Source organism: Colossoma macropomum, unplaced genomic scaffold, assembly GCF_904425465.1.
Source record: "Colossoma macropomum unplaced genomic scaffold, Colossoma_macropomum, whole genome shotgun sequence".
In the NCBI taxonomy this organism is placed as follows: domain Eukaryota; kingdom Metazoa; phylum Chordata; class Actinopteri; order Characiformes; family Serrasalmidae; genus Colossoma; species Colossoma macropomum.
Window position 1 is genome coordinate 31,038,726 of NW_023494810.1, and position 16,192 is coordinate 31,054,917.

The 16,192-nt window shown below is 39.2% G+C and overlaps 1 protein-coding gene across 1 annotated transcript in view; it reads right to left on the bottom strand.

The window, feature by feature from the left end:
- Positions 1–9,766, bottom strand: part of mst1rb (macrophage stimulating 1 receptor b) — a 40,537-nt gene extending 30,771 nt beyond the window's left edge. Inside the window, exons 1-3 of the mRNA XM_036559825.1 lie at positions 9,577–9,766; positions 2,705–3,642; positions 2,040–2,397 (exon numbers count right to left, since the gene is read on the bottom strand). Coding sequence (XP_036415718.1) covers positions 2,040–2,397; positions 2,705–3,549 — 1,203 coding nt within the window. The 5' untranslated portion in view covers positions 3,550–3,642; positions 9,577–9,766. The remainder of the gene's footprint in view (positions 1–2,039; positions 2,398–2,704; positions 3,643–9,576) is intronic.
- Between the last annotated feature and the right edge of the window lie 6,426 nt (positions 9,767–16,192).

Sequence of the window (16,192 nt, forward strand, 5' to 3'; positions counted from 1 at the left end):
CAAAACACCTTTAAAGCAGCACTGACACCAACAACATGCTTGGAGAAACTAAGAATCTTAACGTTGTTCATCTTCTGCTAAAGTGACTCAATGTTTCAAAAACAAGCTGCAGCATGATGTTTGAGTTTTACGTTACGTTTACGTCATGTTTTATTCTGTGAGTTTATTGGCTGGATGTAAAGCATCCAGGAAATCTGATTACTGCCTGACTCACGTATTGTTTTTGTGTATCTTCTCAAGAACGTCCTTTGAGGGACATTGGGGGGTGTGTGTATTTGGCCTAAAAGGTAATTTTAAAAAGACAAACGGCCTCGAAGCAGATGGTCTATGTAACCTAATAAAAGCTGAGATATACATCACAGTGCATCCACGGCAACCATCACTTTATGCTGTTCTTCAGACGTCCATAAACACATCTTCAGTACAAACGAAAAGTATTTCCAGCTTTAGAAAAAAGAATTATCATTAATCTTCCTCTCCCACCACATTCCACTGGCACACACACCCACACACACCCACACACCCACACACCCACACACACACACACACACACACACAGCAAGAGCACATTCACTCCTCTCACTCTTGCATAAAGTTTATTACATGAGCCTACTTTCCTTTTCTAGATGAGGGTTGGAGTGTAAAACATTAAAAATAAAGTGTGAAGAGTGTTATAGAGTTATATATGAAAGTTTGGGCTCCCCTGGTCAAATTACACATTGTGTTGATTTTTTAAGTGAAAATAAGTGAACACATCCTCTGCAGAGAAAAGATTTCCATATATTTTGATGCACAATTACTGTTTATTTGCTGAATCGAGCGTAGTGGCAAAAAAAATGTTTAAAATGCAGCCAATACAAAAGTTATAGCACATTTTATAGTTAATGTTTTTCTAATATGTTAACCTCAGCAAATAAATAGTAACTGTGCACTATGATTTGCAGATAAATACCATATTTAAGTTTATTCCCTGCAGAAGATGTGTTAACTTATTATCACTAAGATAATCAACAAAACATGCAATTTGACCAGGTGGTTAATATTTCTGCATACAACTGTATTAAACATCCAGAAAGTTTTGAATTAAAAAAAAACAAGATAGAAATACAATAAAACATGGCTTAAAATCTGAAAACTGTCTAGCTAGTGTCCTACATTCTTAGCAAAAAGGCGTTCTATATAGTACCAAAAAAGGGTTCTTTGGCTTGTGACAAAAGTGAAACCCTTTTTGGTGCTGCATAGAACCCTTTTCAAAAAGGTTCAATATAGAACCAGCACAGGCTCCATCAACCTAAAGAATCCTTTTACTGTGCAAAGAACACTTAAATCATGCAAAGGGTTCTCTGAGTGTTCATGGTTTCATAGAAACCCTTTTTTATTGACTAAAGAACCCTTGAAGAACCATCTTTTCTAAGAGTGTAATATTCTAATGAACACGTGACTGACATCCCTCAGTCCAACACTTCCAGCCTGCTGTATCACTGAAGCAGACGCACTTCTCAGCTGCATTCAAAGTCTTCTGCAAAACAGCCAAGAAGACCTAACGGTCGAGAAACAGTGCCTTCCTCGGCTGCATCTTTGGCTTTGAGACACGGCTTTAGTCAGCACTACATGCTCAATCCTAATTTATATTGACAATCTTATCTATGACAGCAGAATAATCCCTAGAAAGTTATTTTCTAGAAGTTATTTTCTCTTATCTTGATTTTTTTTGTGACATAGGATGTGGTTTACATAAAAAATTGATTACTGCCTTTGTCTCTTTGTGTGCGCACTTAAAAGAAAACTACTAAAATCTAAGAGCCCTGAGGTTTCATTATAGGTGGACCAATACCACAAAAGTGCTTTCCATGAAGAAAGCAGTTTTATTCTTATTGTGATAAATCACCGCATCTGGAACCACTTCCATAGCAAGCACATCTTTCTCTTTCACTGAAAGCTTATTGTTTTGGAAATCTTTAGGAGATCACAAGGCTGACAGTGACATTTCAGTCTGTGAGCCAGTAACACAAGTGGATGATTAATTGCTCTGAACTGACCTCATGTGGGCAGCTTTCACAGGGCTGGAAGTGGCACAGGCCCCTTGAAAGCTGCTCCGGTCCAGATTTACAGCAGTCCTCCACGCCTTCGTCTATGAACAAGTTCACCGAGTCCATGGGGAAGGCACAGAGTGCTGAGTCGTGCTCTGGAACCCCTGAGTCGTCCGTGACGGCGAAAACGCCGTACAGGATGTCGTCCTCTTCTTCGGCGCCCAGCTCATCAGCCAACTCTCGGCCAGCTTTGCCGAAATGTGCTGCCTGCACCACATTGTAGACGATATCTTTGAAGGCCTCGTTGGCGTTTCTCCTCCGCCTTCGTTTGGGCTCAAAGCGGCACTCCAACACAACTTCCCTGTACCTTAGAGTGGAGGTGGATGATATGTTACCACTACTGTTGTATCATGGCTATCGTCAGTATATCATGAGTATCGTCACAGAGAGTCTGTAAACAGTATACCATGTATAGTTACTTCATAAGCTGCACAGTAACAAACAGCTGACTGGAATTCAGTCCATTATGCCATTATTTTATTAATGTATTCATCTAACTGTAACGTTCAATCAAAAAATATGATTGTACTTATTCTATTGGCAAATTGTTACAAACCTAAGCTAAGTATTGCAGTATCATGATACCACATTTCTGCCATATTGCCCACCCTTACCTCCTGGTCTCCCACTCGTGTCGAGGTAGGCGGCCCAATCTCGTTTGGTACGGCGAAGAATCCTGGTCAGCTTTCTCCCTCTGGACGGACAGGAAGTAGACAAAGTCTGCCGTGGAGAAGCTGTAGACATATTCGATGCTGTATGCCCGCCGAAGCTTCGGCAGCACGGTCAGGCCTTGGAAATCTGGATGGAAACCGTCTTCCGTGGCCAAAGGTCGGCGAACCGACACAGACTTGCGGCCGTAGCGCTGCGTGACGCTGTCGTTGACGGTGGCGGCCACGTAGAAGTACACCGTCTGGCCCTCTTCCACCATGCTGACCTGAGTGCCCAAAGGGCTTGCAATGCAGTCTGGACAGAAGGCAGGAGAATTGAATTCCTTCCGGAAAAGACACTTAGAGGGTCCGGGTGGTTGACCATTCTCATTGAGCTGGTGGAAGTAACATACTCCATACTGAGAGCTTCCACAGGAATAAAGGTACATGAGGTATGTATCCAAAAGCAAGACTTCGTTATCCGTATCCTCTGGAAGTGGATCTTTCTCAATGTCACAGAGATCGCACAACTTGCACTTGGGACTGCCCACGGGTCCCGTGCACAGCTCCCACGCTTTACCCAGAGTGCTGTTCACTGCCTCAATGATATTCTGAGACGCCAAATAGATCTCGTGGTACACAGGGTTGATTGCGATGTTCTGGATAGGGTTCCTAGTCTGGAAGAAGGGCATGGGGTAAGAGATGGAGAAGTTGACAGCAACAAGGGTGGTGGAAGGACAAGTGTCCGAAGTGACCATTACCATTGCCTGAACCCAGACACATGTTACCAAAGGAGTGGTCCAGTGGACCATGTCGAACCTTGAACCTGGAAACACCAGATGTCTTATGGTTACCTCCAGCCCAAGCCTTTTACTTGAGACATCCTGGGTTCTGGCATGGAATCTCTGAAAAAAAAAAAAGACTGGTAAGAGAAATCAAAACTTAACCCACAGTTTCAGCATAAATACCAAGCTCAAGCTTGTAACAATAAAGCCACTACGAATATATTGGCAAATTAAACTATCTCTAGAAATAAAGGTTTCTAAAAGCGTTCTTTGAAGGATGGCAAAGAAGAATTACTTCTGGTTCCCTAAAGAAACTTTCTTTCAGGAACCATTTTCTTAAATGATACAAAAGTGTGAAAAAACTTAAAATTTGCTTAAAAAACCTCCACAAAACTTAAAGGTTTCACGCCAAGTAAAAGTTTTTCCTAGACTCTTATGTTCAAGCCAACATATGTTCAAGCCACTCATATGTCCTTGCCCTTTAAGAGGCAAAACACATGGGTGACTCATAAGAAATGCATTACTGAGATCTTTATTTACATTTTGACCAGTCAAGATAGCCTGATGTGATCCAGCCTTTTCTGGCAGAATAGAAGCATAAAAAAACAAGTGTTTCAGTCTAAATGAGTAAGATGGGACTGTTGCCATACCTCGAGACAAAAATGGAAGTCTGTTTTGACTCACTGTAAACAACAAAGGGGAGAAGATTGCCTTCATAAATAACTTTATCGGGAAGTTAAAAAACCCACAACCTGGCCAGTGAGTAGACGTTACAAGCTATGTGTTTCTTCTCAAGTAGGTGGTGAGCGAATACACAGATGCTCTAATAACAACAGCTTTAATAAGTGCAACATCACCAGTTCATTGTGCTTTCAGGCCAGCAAAACTATTTCCTTCTACCAGTTCTAGAGCTCTAAAGCCTGTAGGATAATGTCTACAAACATATAGTTTAGTTGCAAGAACCAATAGCCAGTAACCTGAAATGTTATGATTCAGCCTAATCAGTCCAAATATATCCCCATCCAAATAAATCAATCATGCCCCATGTTGGACGAAGGGCTTAAGATATTTTTAAAGAGGACAGACCCCGTATACCATGCGTGTCGCTCATTAACCCGTGCAGCCGGAGGGCCTCTCTGCTTTGCATTCTCCTCACAAACACTACGTGACTAACAAGTGAACTTGATGCCGGTTGAAGAATGACCTGGGGGGCTGAGTGGTCACCTAAATTAACTGCATTTGGACACACAGAACTGGTCATTTTCAGTCACTTAAACAAACCAACCTGCACTTTATCCATCAGTACTTTATTATGAGGGCAGAGGTGCTGTCTCAATTTCAGGTTTATAAGTAGACAAAAGCAATGTTTTCTTCTTTCATTATATTTTATGTGTGTGTCTGATACACCAGCCTACATGAGCGTTAATGGCCGGTGAAAGATGAGCTTACATACTAATGGTGCTTCTCGACCAGCTTTATGCTCTGGCTTAATCGATCCAAGCATTTAAATCGAGTTTCCATTGATTCATTAAGAAAAACAATGTCAGAAGTGTTGCTTTTGTTTGCTTTTCCAGTGTTGCAAGGTTACAGCCTGTAAAGATTGTGCTGTACTGGTACCTTCTCGTGTTAACTGTAGTGTAGTAGTCATAATGTGGAGTATATGGGTGTTAAACATTATAGATTGACTCTTTATTTGTGTGGATCTAGCGTTTACTTGAGTAAGCCTAACATCAGCATTGGCTGATTTCATATAACATCCAAAATGATCAAGCCTACATTTTATCATACAAGAAAGGACAGATAATCAAACTACAATCAAATATGTTCTTTAAATGTAGCAGTTGGCTGAAGATTATTGTAAGCAGATCAGAGACTCAGATGTAAAGGCAAATCAGGTTCGCAAGTGGATAACATTGTTATTTTTCCTACCACATGTTTAATTAAAAGAACGCTAAAATTACACTAAATCACTTTCAGTAAAGAGAGAGACATTCTTCAAATCAACAACCAATTCAGTTTCCTCCAAAAGCTCCTTCTGTTGAATTTTAAGGATTTTGTTCACTATTGTGCCACCTGTATTAGCTACACACATACAAATTCACTTGCAATAAAGAGCAACGCTACAATGGCTGTTTCACCTCCCCCAAAATGGTAACTCGTTAAATTATAATGAACACCTTTTGTTGCCGCTATTAAGAATAACAGCAAAACATCTTTTGTAGTAGTAAAGAAAGTCATACACATACATTTACCACCACTTTTCAGTTTCTGGGTTAATTTTAACCAAAATATTTTATAGCTGAAGTACTGTTGTATTTTGTGCAACTCACAGAGCACCCTGAATAGTACAGATTTAAGCTGTGTTGGTAGTAAAGTCCTGCAAGCCTACCAGAAGTTCAAGTTGCAAATTTTAATGAATATTTATTTGTTGCTTAAACGATGCAATTTTAAAGTGGCATTCTGAAACTTTCAGTCCAAAATATGCTGTAATTCAAATTAAATTAACGTTTAAATTCATTATCTAATTTCTACTGCTTACTCAAACATCTTTAAAAATGTTCCTTTTTTTAAACAGCCTTTGTTTGTGCACCATGTCTGGTTAATAAATATTAATCTGGAGATCTCAGATCAAGGATTTTCCTTGTGTAGTGTGGCCAGCCTTGCCCCGTTCGTTCTGTTGCATACATTCATCTCTAGTTAAATCTCTGGTTAAATTTCAATGAAGATGTACTCATTACATCCTTGCTATTGTGCAATGTGGAAACAGTACAACAATGAAGGGAGCACACAGGTATAAATCCTCTTGTAGTAAAAAGAGTGATATCCTCCAAGTCTACAACAACTTTAAGTTGACACTCTTTTTACTACAAACGAGTTTATGTGCTCTTAGCCTTATTTTTAATTAACTTCATGGAAAATAAAACTAACAGCATCGAAACTTCATATTTAAACCATCATCTTAAAGAAGAATTCCCCCAATTTTCTGCCTAATTACACAGTTAATATGACACATAAAGTCTTTCAGAGTGGTTTGGTGTTAAATGCTCCGTTCTTGCGGAGTCAGAATTGTTCACAGTGGTGGTGATAGGAACCAGACGACCACCTCTAAAAGCTCCCTCGCAGAAAGTTATGAGGCAAAATAGTCCACAGAGAAAACTTATTTTTTCAGATGTATCACAATTTTACCTTCATCAACATTCCACATAAACTCAGAGAACATGTGTAGGTTCTCTGGGGGTTTTGGATGGTAAATAAAATGTCTATATTTGTGTTGTAGTCATGGTGACCCCTGGTTCCTATCATCACCACTGTAAAGAAATCTGAGTCCCTACAATCAACCATTCCATATCAAACCACTCTGAATGTCTCTGTTTACAACCAGTGAATTAAACAGAATTTTTGACAAATTATAAAATATATATACAACCACATACAACACATTCTCCGTCAGTCTGAAGAACACTTTCATGATGAAAAAGAACCCTTTAATCATGCAAAAGGTTCTTTGAGAGTTCATGATTCTATATAGAAACATTTTCTGTACTAACCCTTGAAGAACCATTATGGTTCTATATAGAAACATTTTCTTTGCTAACCCTTGAAGAACCATCACTTTTAAGTGTCTAGTGCTAATTTGAATATAGCTTTGACTTTTAGGTCTATAGGCCAGTTTCACCATCTAAAATCTAAAAAAACAAAAAAAAGACTACATTTTCATTTGGTCTTGTTCTTGTGTCACATATTGTAAACAATAAAGCACTTTCACTCTGAATACAAGCCTGAATATACTGGATTAGCCTCTTAGACTGTTAGCAATTTGATAAGGTGTTTGTTAAACAGACACATTCCTGCTTACAGTCACTATTTTCCATAGTTTGGAGCCTTTTATATGTATATATATATATATATATATATATATATATATATATATATATATATATATATATACATATATATATATATATATATGGATAAAATGTGAGTTGTGACTGTGAAAATGCAAGTATTAGTGAGATCCTGCATTTTCTTTGCTCCTCTAAGCCGCCCTGTGCCAAAGTATTCTATTTTATGAAGTCTCTGGGGGGGCGTGGGTTTATTTTACAGCACAGGAATCACAAAGAATCTATTACTTTTCACACAACTATTTTCTTCTTTAAAAAGAAGATTCTTCAAGGGTTGGAATGGTTCTATTTAGAACCAAATTATGCTTAAACGGTTCTTTGCCTGGTGAAATGGCTCTTTAGATTAATGGAGAATGTGTTGTATACGGTTCTTTATAGAACCTTTCTTAAAACACTTCTATTTACACACTTTAGAAACACTGTTCTTCTTTAGTAAAGAAAATGGTTCTATATAGAACCGTGAGCACTCAATGAACCCTTTGCATGATTGAAGGGTTCTCTGCATCGTGAAAGGGTGATTCAGATTGGTTCTTCTACTGCTACAGGCTTGATATCATAACAATAGCAGAACCCTTTTTGGTACTATATAGAAACCTTTTCAAAAAGGTTCTGCAGTCTGAAGAACGCTTTCATGATGCAAAGAACCCTTTAAGGGTTCTTTGATTGTTCATGGATTAATGTGGAACCCTCAAAGAACCATTTTTTTAAGAGTGTAACACCACAAAGGGTTCTACTATTGTTATGATGTCAAGCTTATAGAACCCATATAGAATAACCTTACAGAAGAACGCTTTTTGGTGCTAGCTATGTCGAACCATTTTCAAAAAGGTCTATATATGACCATGTACAACTCATTCTCCATCAATCTAAAGAACGTTTTCACCAGGCAAAGAACCATTTAAGCATGAAAGGGTTCTATACAGAACCCATGAGTGTAGAACTTTATGAATGGATGTCTTGTGTGAGAAAATGTACCTTTTGGTTGTTCATTTATGAGAAAAATAATGAAACATAGAGTGAACACTATATAAAAGCAACTAAAACTGAACTGCTTTTTTATTTTACTGATAAAGAGTCTGCAAACACCCTCCCTGATAGAGCAGAAGGAAAGGGCACTGTGCACTTGGTCACACACTGCATTGTTATAACACAAATATGTACATAACAGCACAAGTAACTTTGCTGCCCAGTAGGTTTACACCTTCAGTCTGATAGGTTCCCTTCAAAAATAAGCTCAACATAAACTAATGATGATTATTATGAGGCTTTACAAGCCGGTTGTTCGTCATGCATCTGATTTCAGGACAACTACAGAATATGCAGGATTACAAAGGCGAAAACAAACTGTTTATGTCATTAAATCAACTGGATTTATCATTACAGACAAATAAATCAACTAGCTGTGTTAACATATTTTAGCTGCAAAATCTATGGCCTTTTAAGAAAAGGTTCTATATAGCACCAAAAACGGTTCTTCTATTGTAACAAGCTTGACATCATAACAATAGAAAGACCCTTTTTGGTGCTATGCACAAGCCTTTTCAACAAGGTTGTATATAGAACCATATACAGCATGTTCTCCATCAATCTGAGGAACCCCTTTAATCATGCAAAGGGTTCTTTGAGTGTTCATGGTTCTATACAGAAACATTTTCTTTACTAAAGAAGAAAACCATAACTTTTAAGTGTGTAGTGTTACTTTAGCTGATTGTCAATATAGCCTAATCATTGCATATGGTAAGTCTATAGGCCTGTTTCACCATTTAAATCTAAAAAAGAGAAAAAAAGACAATTTTTATTTGGTCTTTTTATTCATCATGTCACATATTTACTATGGTTTGCGGCTTTTTATTTCATGTACACAATTTGTACTCAAATTCACATACACACATTCTCTGTGTCATTAAATCAACTGGATTTATCATTAGAAACAAACAAATAAACTAACAATGTAAACATATTTTAGCAGCAAAACCTATGGCCTTATATTTTCTAAGAAAAAGCATTGCCACCGTGCAGATACTGGAAAGCTTTTCAAATTGTCAGCTCCATAAACTTGCCTTAAGTGCTATTTTCTTAACCTCAACAACACAAAAGAGTGAAAAGGAGGAGGGAAAAGTGCTGCTGTGATGGAGACAGCTGAGTCTCTTACCTGGCTGGGATAAGCAAGGTGTGAATCGTCTCTTCTCCTTTTTTCTTTTTCATATGTCAGCAATCTCTGAACTCTCCTCTACCATGTGGATGTCCATGCGGTCAGTCCACTCACTCAAATCTCCTGGTTTCTTTTTACCAGGACCTGCATTTACAAAGGAATGTCACCCCTGATTACACTAAGCAGAATGTTAGAGTCATTACTCAAAGCACAGAGAGCAGTAGAGCCCACTCAACGCTCCGCCTTCAGGGAGTGATTCAAACTTACACTGAACCAACAGTGAGGGCTCCACCTGTCTGTGCGCTCACAGCGCCCCCTGCTGGCTCACATGTACACACACTGACCGGCCACCTTATTAACTATACTTCCTTGTATCTACTCTCAGTGTCTATTTTATCAGCTCCACTTATCATATAGTTTCACTTTGTAGTTCTACAGTTACAGACTGTAGACCATCTGTTTCTCTGAATACTTTGTTACCCTGTTCTTCAGTGGTCAGGACCACCACAGAGCAGGTATCATTTCGATGATGGGTCACTCTCGAAACTGCAGTGAAACTGATGTGGTGGTGGTGTGTTAGTGTGTGTTGTGCTCGTACGAGTGGATCAGACACAGCAGTGCTGCTGGGGTTTTTAAACACTGTGTCCACTCACTGTCCACTTTGTTAGACACTCCTACCTTGTCAGTCCACCTTGTAGATGTAAAGTCAGAGACGATAGCTCATCTGTTTCTGCTGTTTGTGTTGGTCATCCTCTAGTCCTTCATCAGTGGTCACAGGATGCCGCTGGCTGGATATTTTTGGTTCTCAGTCCAGCAGCGACACTGAGGTGTTTAAAATCTCCAGCAGCACTGCTGTGTCTGATCCACCACGACCTCAGTGTCACTGTAGTACTGAGAATGACCCACCACCAAAATAACACCTGCACTGCGGTGGTCCTGACCACTGAAGAACAGGCTGAAAGGGGGCTAACTAACAAAGTATAGAGAGAAACAGATGGACTACAGTCTGTAATTGTAGAACTACAAAGTGCACCCATATGGTAAGTTAAGTGGAGCTGACGGTACAACTTACACAAGGAGGTGTCCTTAATAAAGTGGCCGGTCGGTGTATGCACAGCCTTGAAAATTCAGACTTCGAGTACCTAAAGAACCAAAATAAATAAATAAATAAATAAATACTAACGTTACATACATTTAAAGTGAAAACACAATACTAAGAGCACAGTATTCCGTACACTTGCAAATATTTCTGTGTAATAAAAACTACTTTCTTAACATTTGTCAAAGATCCATCTGAGACATTATCATATTTCTCTTTTTCCATCAAATCGGTTGGAAAGACCATCTAAGCTGGGTTTGGACATCAAATCTGTGCAAATAGTGACCGACCCCACTGACGCTTTTTTCCTATTTTTTAAAAGTATTGGCCCAAATGTGACCAATCAAAGTGCATATTGGTTGCTAGGCAGATTTTGCAGAGTCCAACCAATCATTAAATCGTGTATGACTTCGGGTATTTCCGCAGTAACTACTAAAACGCGAAAAATGCCGAAATACTGTGCGTATTTTATTCTTAACGTTACCTCCTCTTGTTGACGAGCTGCGCTGACCACACACTGAGGAGGCTGCGTGTCTAAACTGAGGTCAACTACTAGCACATGCGTATACGAGGATTAAGTTGGTTTCATATTCGCCAGCTTCTTATTCGAATTGTCTCGTTCCACCTTAAATGGCGCAGCAGTTCCAGTCAGGCGCCTGAGGCTGTACCATTTAAGGTGGAACGAGACAATTCGAACAAGAAGCTGACTTCAGCTTCGTCTAACGTGCAGTAACAGTTACAGGGCCATTCCATGTTTTATGCTCCAGCTATAATTAAAGGAAACGCAGGCCTGTTAGCTTCATTACTGGTTGTGCTTGTCTGATAAGAGTGTAATGATGGACTGAAAAGACATCAGTTGCTAGCTAAACCGCAAAGAAGCTAACGCTAACACGCTAAGTTAAATAACGGTTAGTTAAACTAAGTTAGCTAACCTAGCGTTAGTTAGCTAACCTGGCTAGCTGTTACGGAGTGAACACAACTCATTTACCCCTTGAATGTCAGATTTGCTTGCTATTAAGCTTCGCCACCTTTATTCGACGTTTAAACGAAAATAAAATATTACCATGTCCGACCTCAGCACCCTGCTAAGCTATGATAGCCGTGGCTAGCCTTGCTGTCTAAATTCACACGTTAATAGCTGACTTTAATCATATTAAGTCTCGATAAATTTGGGCTGAAGTTGATTATCAACTCATGTTAAATGATCGGACTCACAATGACTATTTTAAGTCGGTTAACGTGTCAGGACAGTAACTGCAAAGTTAAAGGATGGTTTTCTCGGTTATAGCGGTTCAGCTAGCCGTTAGCTCAGGCTCGCGCTGGTCCGTTAAGTCTTCGGTTAATTTTTAAATTTGAAATGAGTGATTGCGCGCGCGGGCTGCAGCAGAGAAGCGCTCCTTACTACAAAACCCCAGCAGCACTGCTGTGTCTGATCCACTCGCACCAGCACAACACACACTAACACACCACCACCATGTCAGTATCACTGCAGTGCTGAGAAAGATCCACCACCCAAACAATACCTGCTTTGTTCCTACTGGAAAAATCCTTAGAAACCATTGTTTCTATTGGTTCCTGGTGGTTTTGTAATGTGTTTTGTGTTTTTTAATGGGTTGATATCACAATGTGAAGGATCCATATGGTTTAACAAGTGATGAATGGCTGATTCCAAATGCATCTGATGGTAATGGGACCTGCAGGAAACTAGTGGTCTCTATGGGAAATTATTAAGTCAGTTCCCCTTAGAAAGCATAAGCATTAGGTGGTCCTTTTTTAGCAGGAGTGGTGGTCCTGCAGGGGTCTTGGCCACTGAAAAACGGTGAAATGGGGCTACAAAGTATGCAGAGAAACAGATGGACTACAAACTGTAACTGTAAAACCACGAAGTGCTCCTACACGGTCAGTGGAGCTGATAAAATGGACAATGAGTGTAGAAACAAGGAGGTGGTTTTAATGTTGCGGCTGATCGGTATATACAGCTATTACTACTGATGCTATTGCGCTGGGGGTCCATGACCACCAGACCTCCTAAAATCTTTATTAGGCCCCTCATATAGATACTGACACAGCTGTGCACCCATGACTCAGAAAGATCCAACATCTTAACAACATGTAGCTCAGTTAGCTCTACAGAGACAGCACTGATATCTGTTCTCCTTCTTATTCATTCAATGCACAACCTGACACATGGTATATTTATCACTAATTTGTTTAGACTGTGCCTTGAACATGGTGGTGGTAGTATGAGGTCAGACTGCTTGAGGGAGGGGGAGAACTCTGAGAACTTGGGCTGGAGATCTGGGCAGCGTCTGCCTGTAGCCAGAAGGCCGGGCCGCCCTCATAGCTGTGGTACACAAAAAAAAGATGATTCTTCATGAGTTCTTTAGTAAAGTAAATGGTTCTATATAGAGCCATGAACACTCAAAGAACCCTTTTGCATGATTAAACGGTTATTTGCATCATGACAGCATCCTTCGGATTGATGGAGTGTGTTTTATATGGTTCTATATAGAACTTTTTTTTCAAAAAAGGGTTCTATATAGCACCAAAAAGCGTTCTTCTGTTGTTAGAGGCTTGATATCATAAACGAAAAACTAAGGAAGAGATTGGTGAATGAGGCCCATAGTTCAATTCAAAATCTGGAAATTAAGAATGGATAACTTTCCAACTTGGGAACTGGGGTAGACAAATATTTTAGCTACTACATGGTTGCAGTGATGAAAGACACTAACTATAACAAAATCTTGAGTAAATTAGGTTTAACACCATTTGTATTAAGTCATTACATTCCACATACATACGTATTCATTACATCAACAACAAGAAACAGACTTCTCCAAAGTTTTACATTGATCTTTGAGATATAAAATTTCGAGAAAGTTGATGTGCACTGATGAACAGACAAAACCATATTTAAATAGATCTTTATTAAATATTTGTTAATTTACATAATTCAACATTACATGGTCTAATTTCTATGGGGGGGCATGTCAGTAACACATGAAGATGTGTGCCGACTCCTGTTGTCGCAAACTCTGATCCACACTGACCATCATAAGATACAAGAGTCACTGACTATGAGAAGAGATGAGGGGCACCAAGTAGTCTCCACAACCCTTCACTGCTTTGAATGTGTGAATTGACAAAGTGATAGTTTCATTAAAAATCAAATTTATGCAATAACAGCTCCCAACTCACCACACCCCCCACCCCCTAAATGTAGTTGATCAGACATGGTTTTAGAAACCACATAAATAATCTCAAATAGACTTGGTTAACAACTCAACACAGCGTCAAGCAAGTGTCTTATTTAGATACAGTGACCATCATGCTATCTGGTGGGCTATAAGCTTCTATTACTTACTTACTTACTTACCTACATTAGTCTCATAGCTTCAGTCTAAAACTAAAGAATCAAACTTCTCACACCTAACATGTCTTGGCTGTTCAACTACATTTGGGGCAAGAGGAGAAACAGTAAATTTGTTGTTTTTCTGCCAAACTATCACTTTAAAACGACATAATCCACAACATCCGTAGTCCATCATTCACCTAAAATTCACTTGGTCCAAGTCAAAATTCTGGATACATACAGTTAAAAGCAAGAGAAACAGGGTCATCAACATTGCAAAGGAAAAAGAGAGATATTTTAGCGTTATAATCAAATCTTCAGAGCAGTGGTTCTCAAACCCAATCCTGGAAAAAGCTGGACTGTACTACTAAACACAGTGTGTGTCAAAAAGTATCCAGGCAGCCCCTATAACGAGTGAACACAGCTACTGTCTCCATAAAAAAGCCTTGACCAATAGAATGGGATGCTTTGGATTAGCCGCACATGAGCCTAAGGTCACCATGCTCAATGCCAAGTGTCGGCTAGAGGGGTATAAAGCCACCCAGCACTGGGCTGTGGAGCAGTGGAACTGTGTTCTCCAGAGTGATGGAGCTCCAGTCTTTTAGATGAGCGTGTGTCTACAAACTTTTGGACACTTTCCTAGTTCTAACGCATTCAGTAAGCTTCTCGCAAGCTGAATCATGCACACTAGAGCATGGACATCACCAAACTGTGCAGTACTCGGCCCAATGAGATTGATTCTAAGAACCACTGCTCTATATTACATCTGCTTACAGCCAGATTTCAGTTAGATGAAGCTAAGAGATCATGAGAACTAGCCTCCTTCACTGGAAAATACAAGACATTACAATATATTTCTGTCTAAGATACAAACAATTAGTTTTTGACAGTATAGTTACAAATGGACATTAATGTCCCCCGAAAAAAAAGGACAAAAAACAAAAAACCAATAAAGTAGGAAATCTCAGTGATCTGGAGGTATGTGTAAATCTTCCCATTGTAACAAAAATCACCAGCTTTCTGAGGAACAACCCGAATAAAACAGAACACAAATTATTATAACAAAGCAATGGTTTGCCAAAAATTGCATTTACAATTTCACTATTCCCTCGAATGTAGTCGACTAGCCACGATAAGTTGGCATCCAAAATGCAGAACATGAGCTATGAAGATGCAGCTCACTAGAAATGGAAGTACTGTGCAACATTAGCCTCATATAGCAAAATCAAAACAGCAAACTTTGGAAAAACTTTTGTAAATTTAATTTCTGTCCCAACCATCAGTTTAGTCCAATGTTGAGTGAATCCTGGACGGTTTTAAACTGCAGAGTTTAGCATTTTTCCTGGTTCAGCTCTCCGTCATTGAGCTTACCTAAATCAGGCATGTTAGCTCAGGGGAAACACTGACGCATGCAGTACTAAGACCCAAAAAACTGTACTTTGATGAAATTTGAATCTCTGTCCCACCATTTAACAGCTAACTGGTCCAAGTAACCACGGTCTTCTGAAGAGACGGATTAAATGAATTGGGATTAGAACTAAAAAGAGAGCTGTTTTTAAGATACTCTCACTGGAATATCACCCAGATTGGTCCATAAGCTTTGCTCTGAAGGTGTACTACCGTGGCTCAGTTAACATAAGGGTTATTTTGATATGTTACATTAGGCTAAAACAGTGGTCGGTCTAAGACACTTAAGAAGAATGAAAAGGCAATGGCCAGTTATTGGGTTTAGCTATCAGTGCATGCACAAACTGTTTTGTTACGAATAACCATTAAAACTGTATATTATTTGGTCTATAACTTGCCATAAAGCAGATGTTCTGTTAGCAGACTGGCTAAATAGGTAGGATTTTCACATGAACTTAATTTTTCTTATAGGCACATTTCATTGGTGTGTCAAAACTAGACATGTTGATATCAACCACACTCCAAACAACACCCTCTGCAATCATCCTGACTGTATTTTCAGTTAACGTTATAGCCACTGTCCTATATTTGTCTGGCTTTAATGTAGGGGGCTCAGTACAGCGACAGACTTCCTTAATTTTACAATTCCTGGCATTTGACAATATAGTTTGAGTATCTTTTAAAAAAACAAGTACATCATCCTGTATCTGAGAGCCGTACAGCAGCCATCATACTTGTTACCAAACAGGTTACCAAAT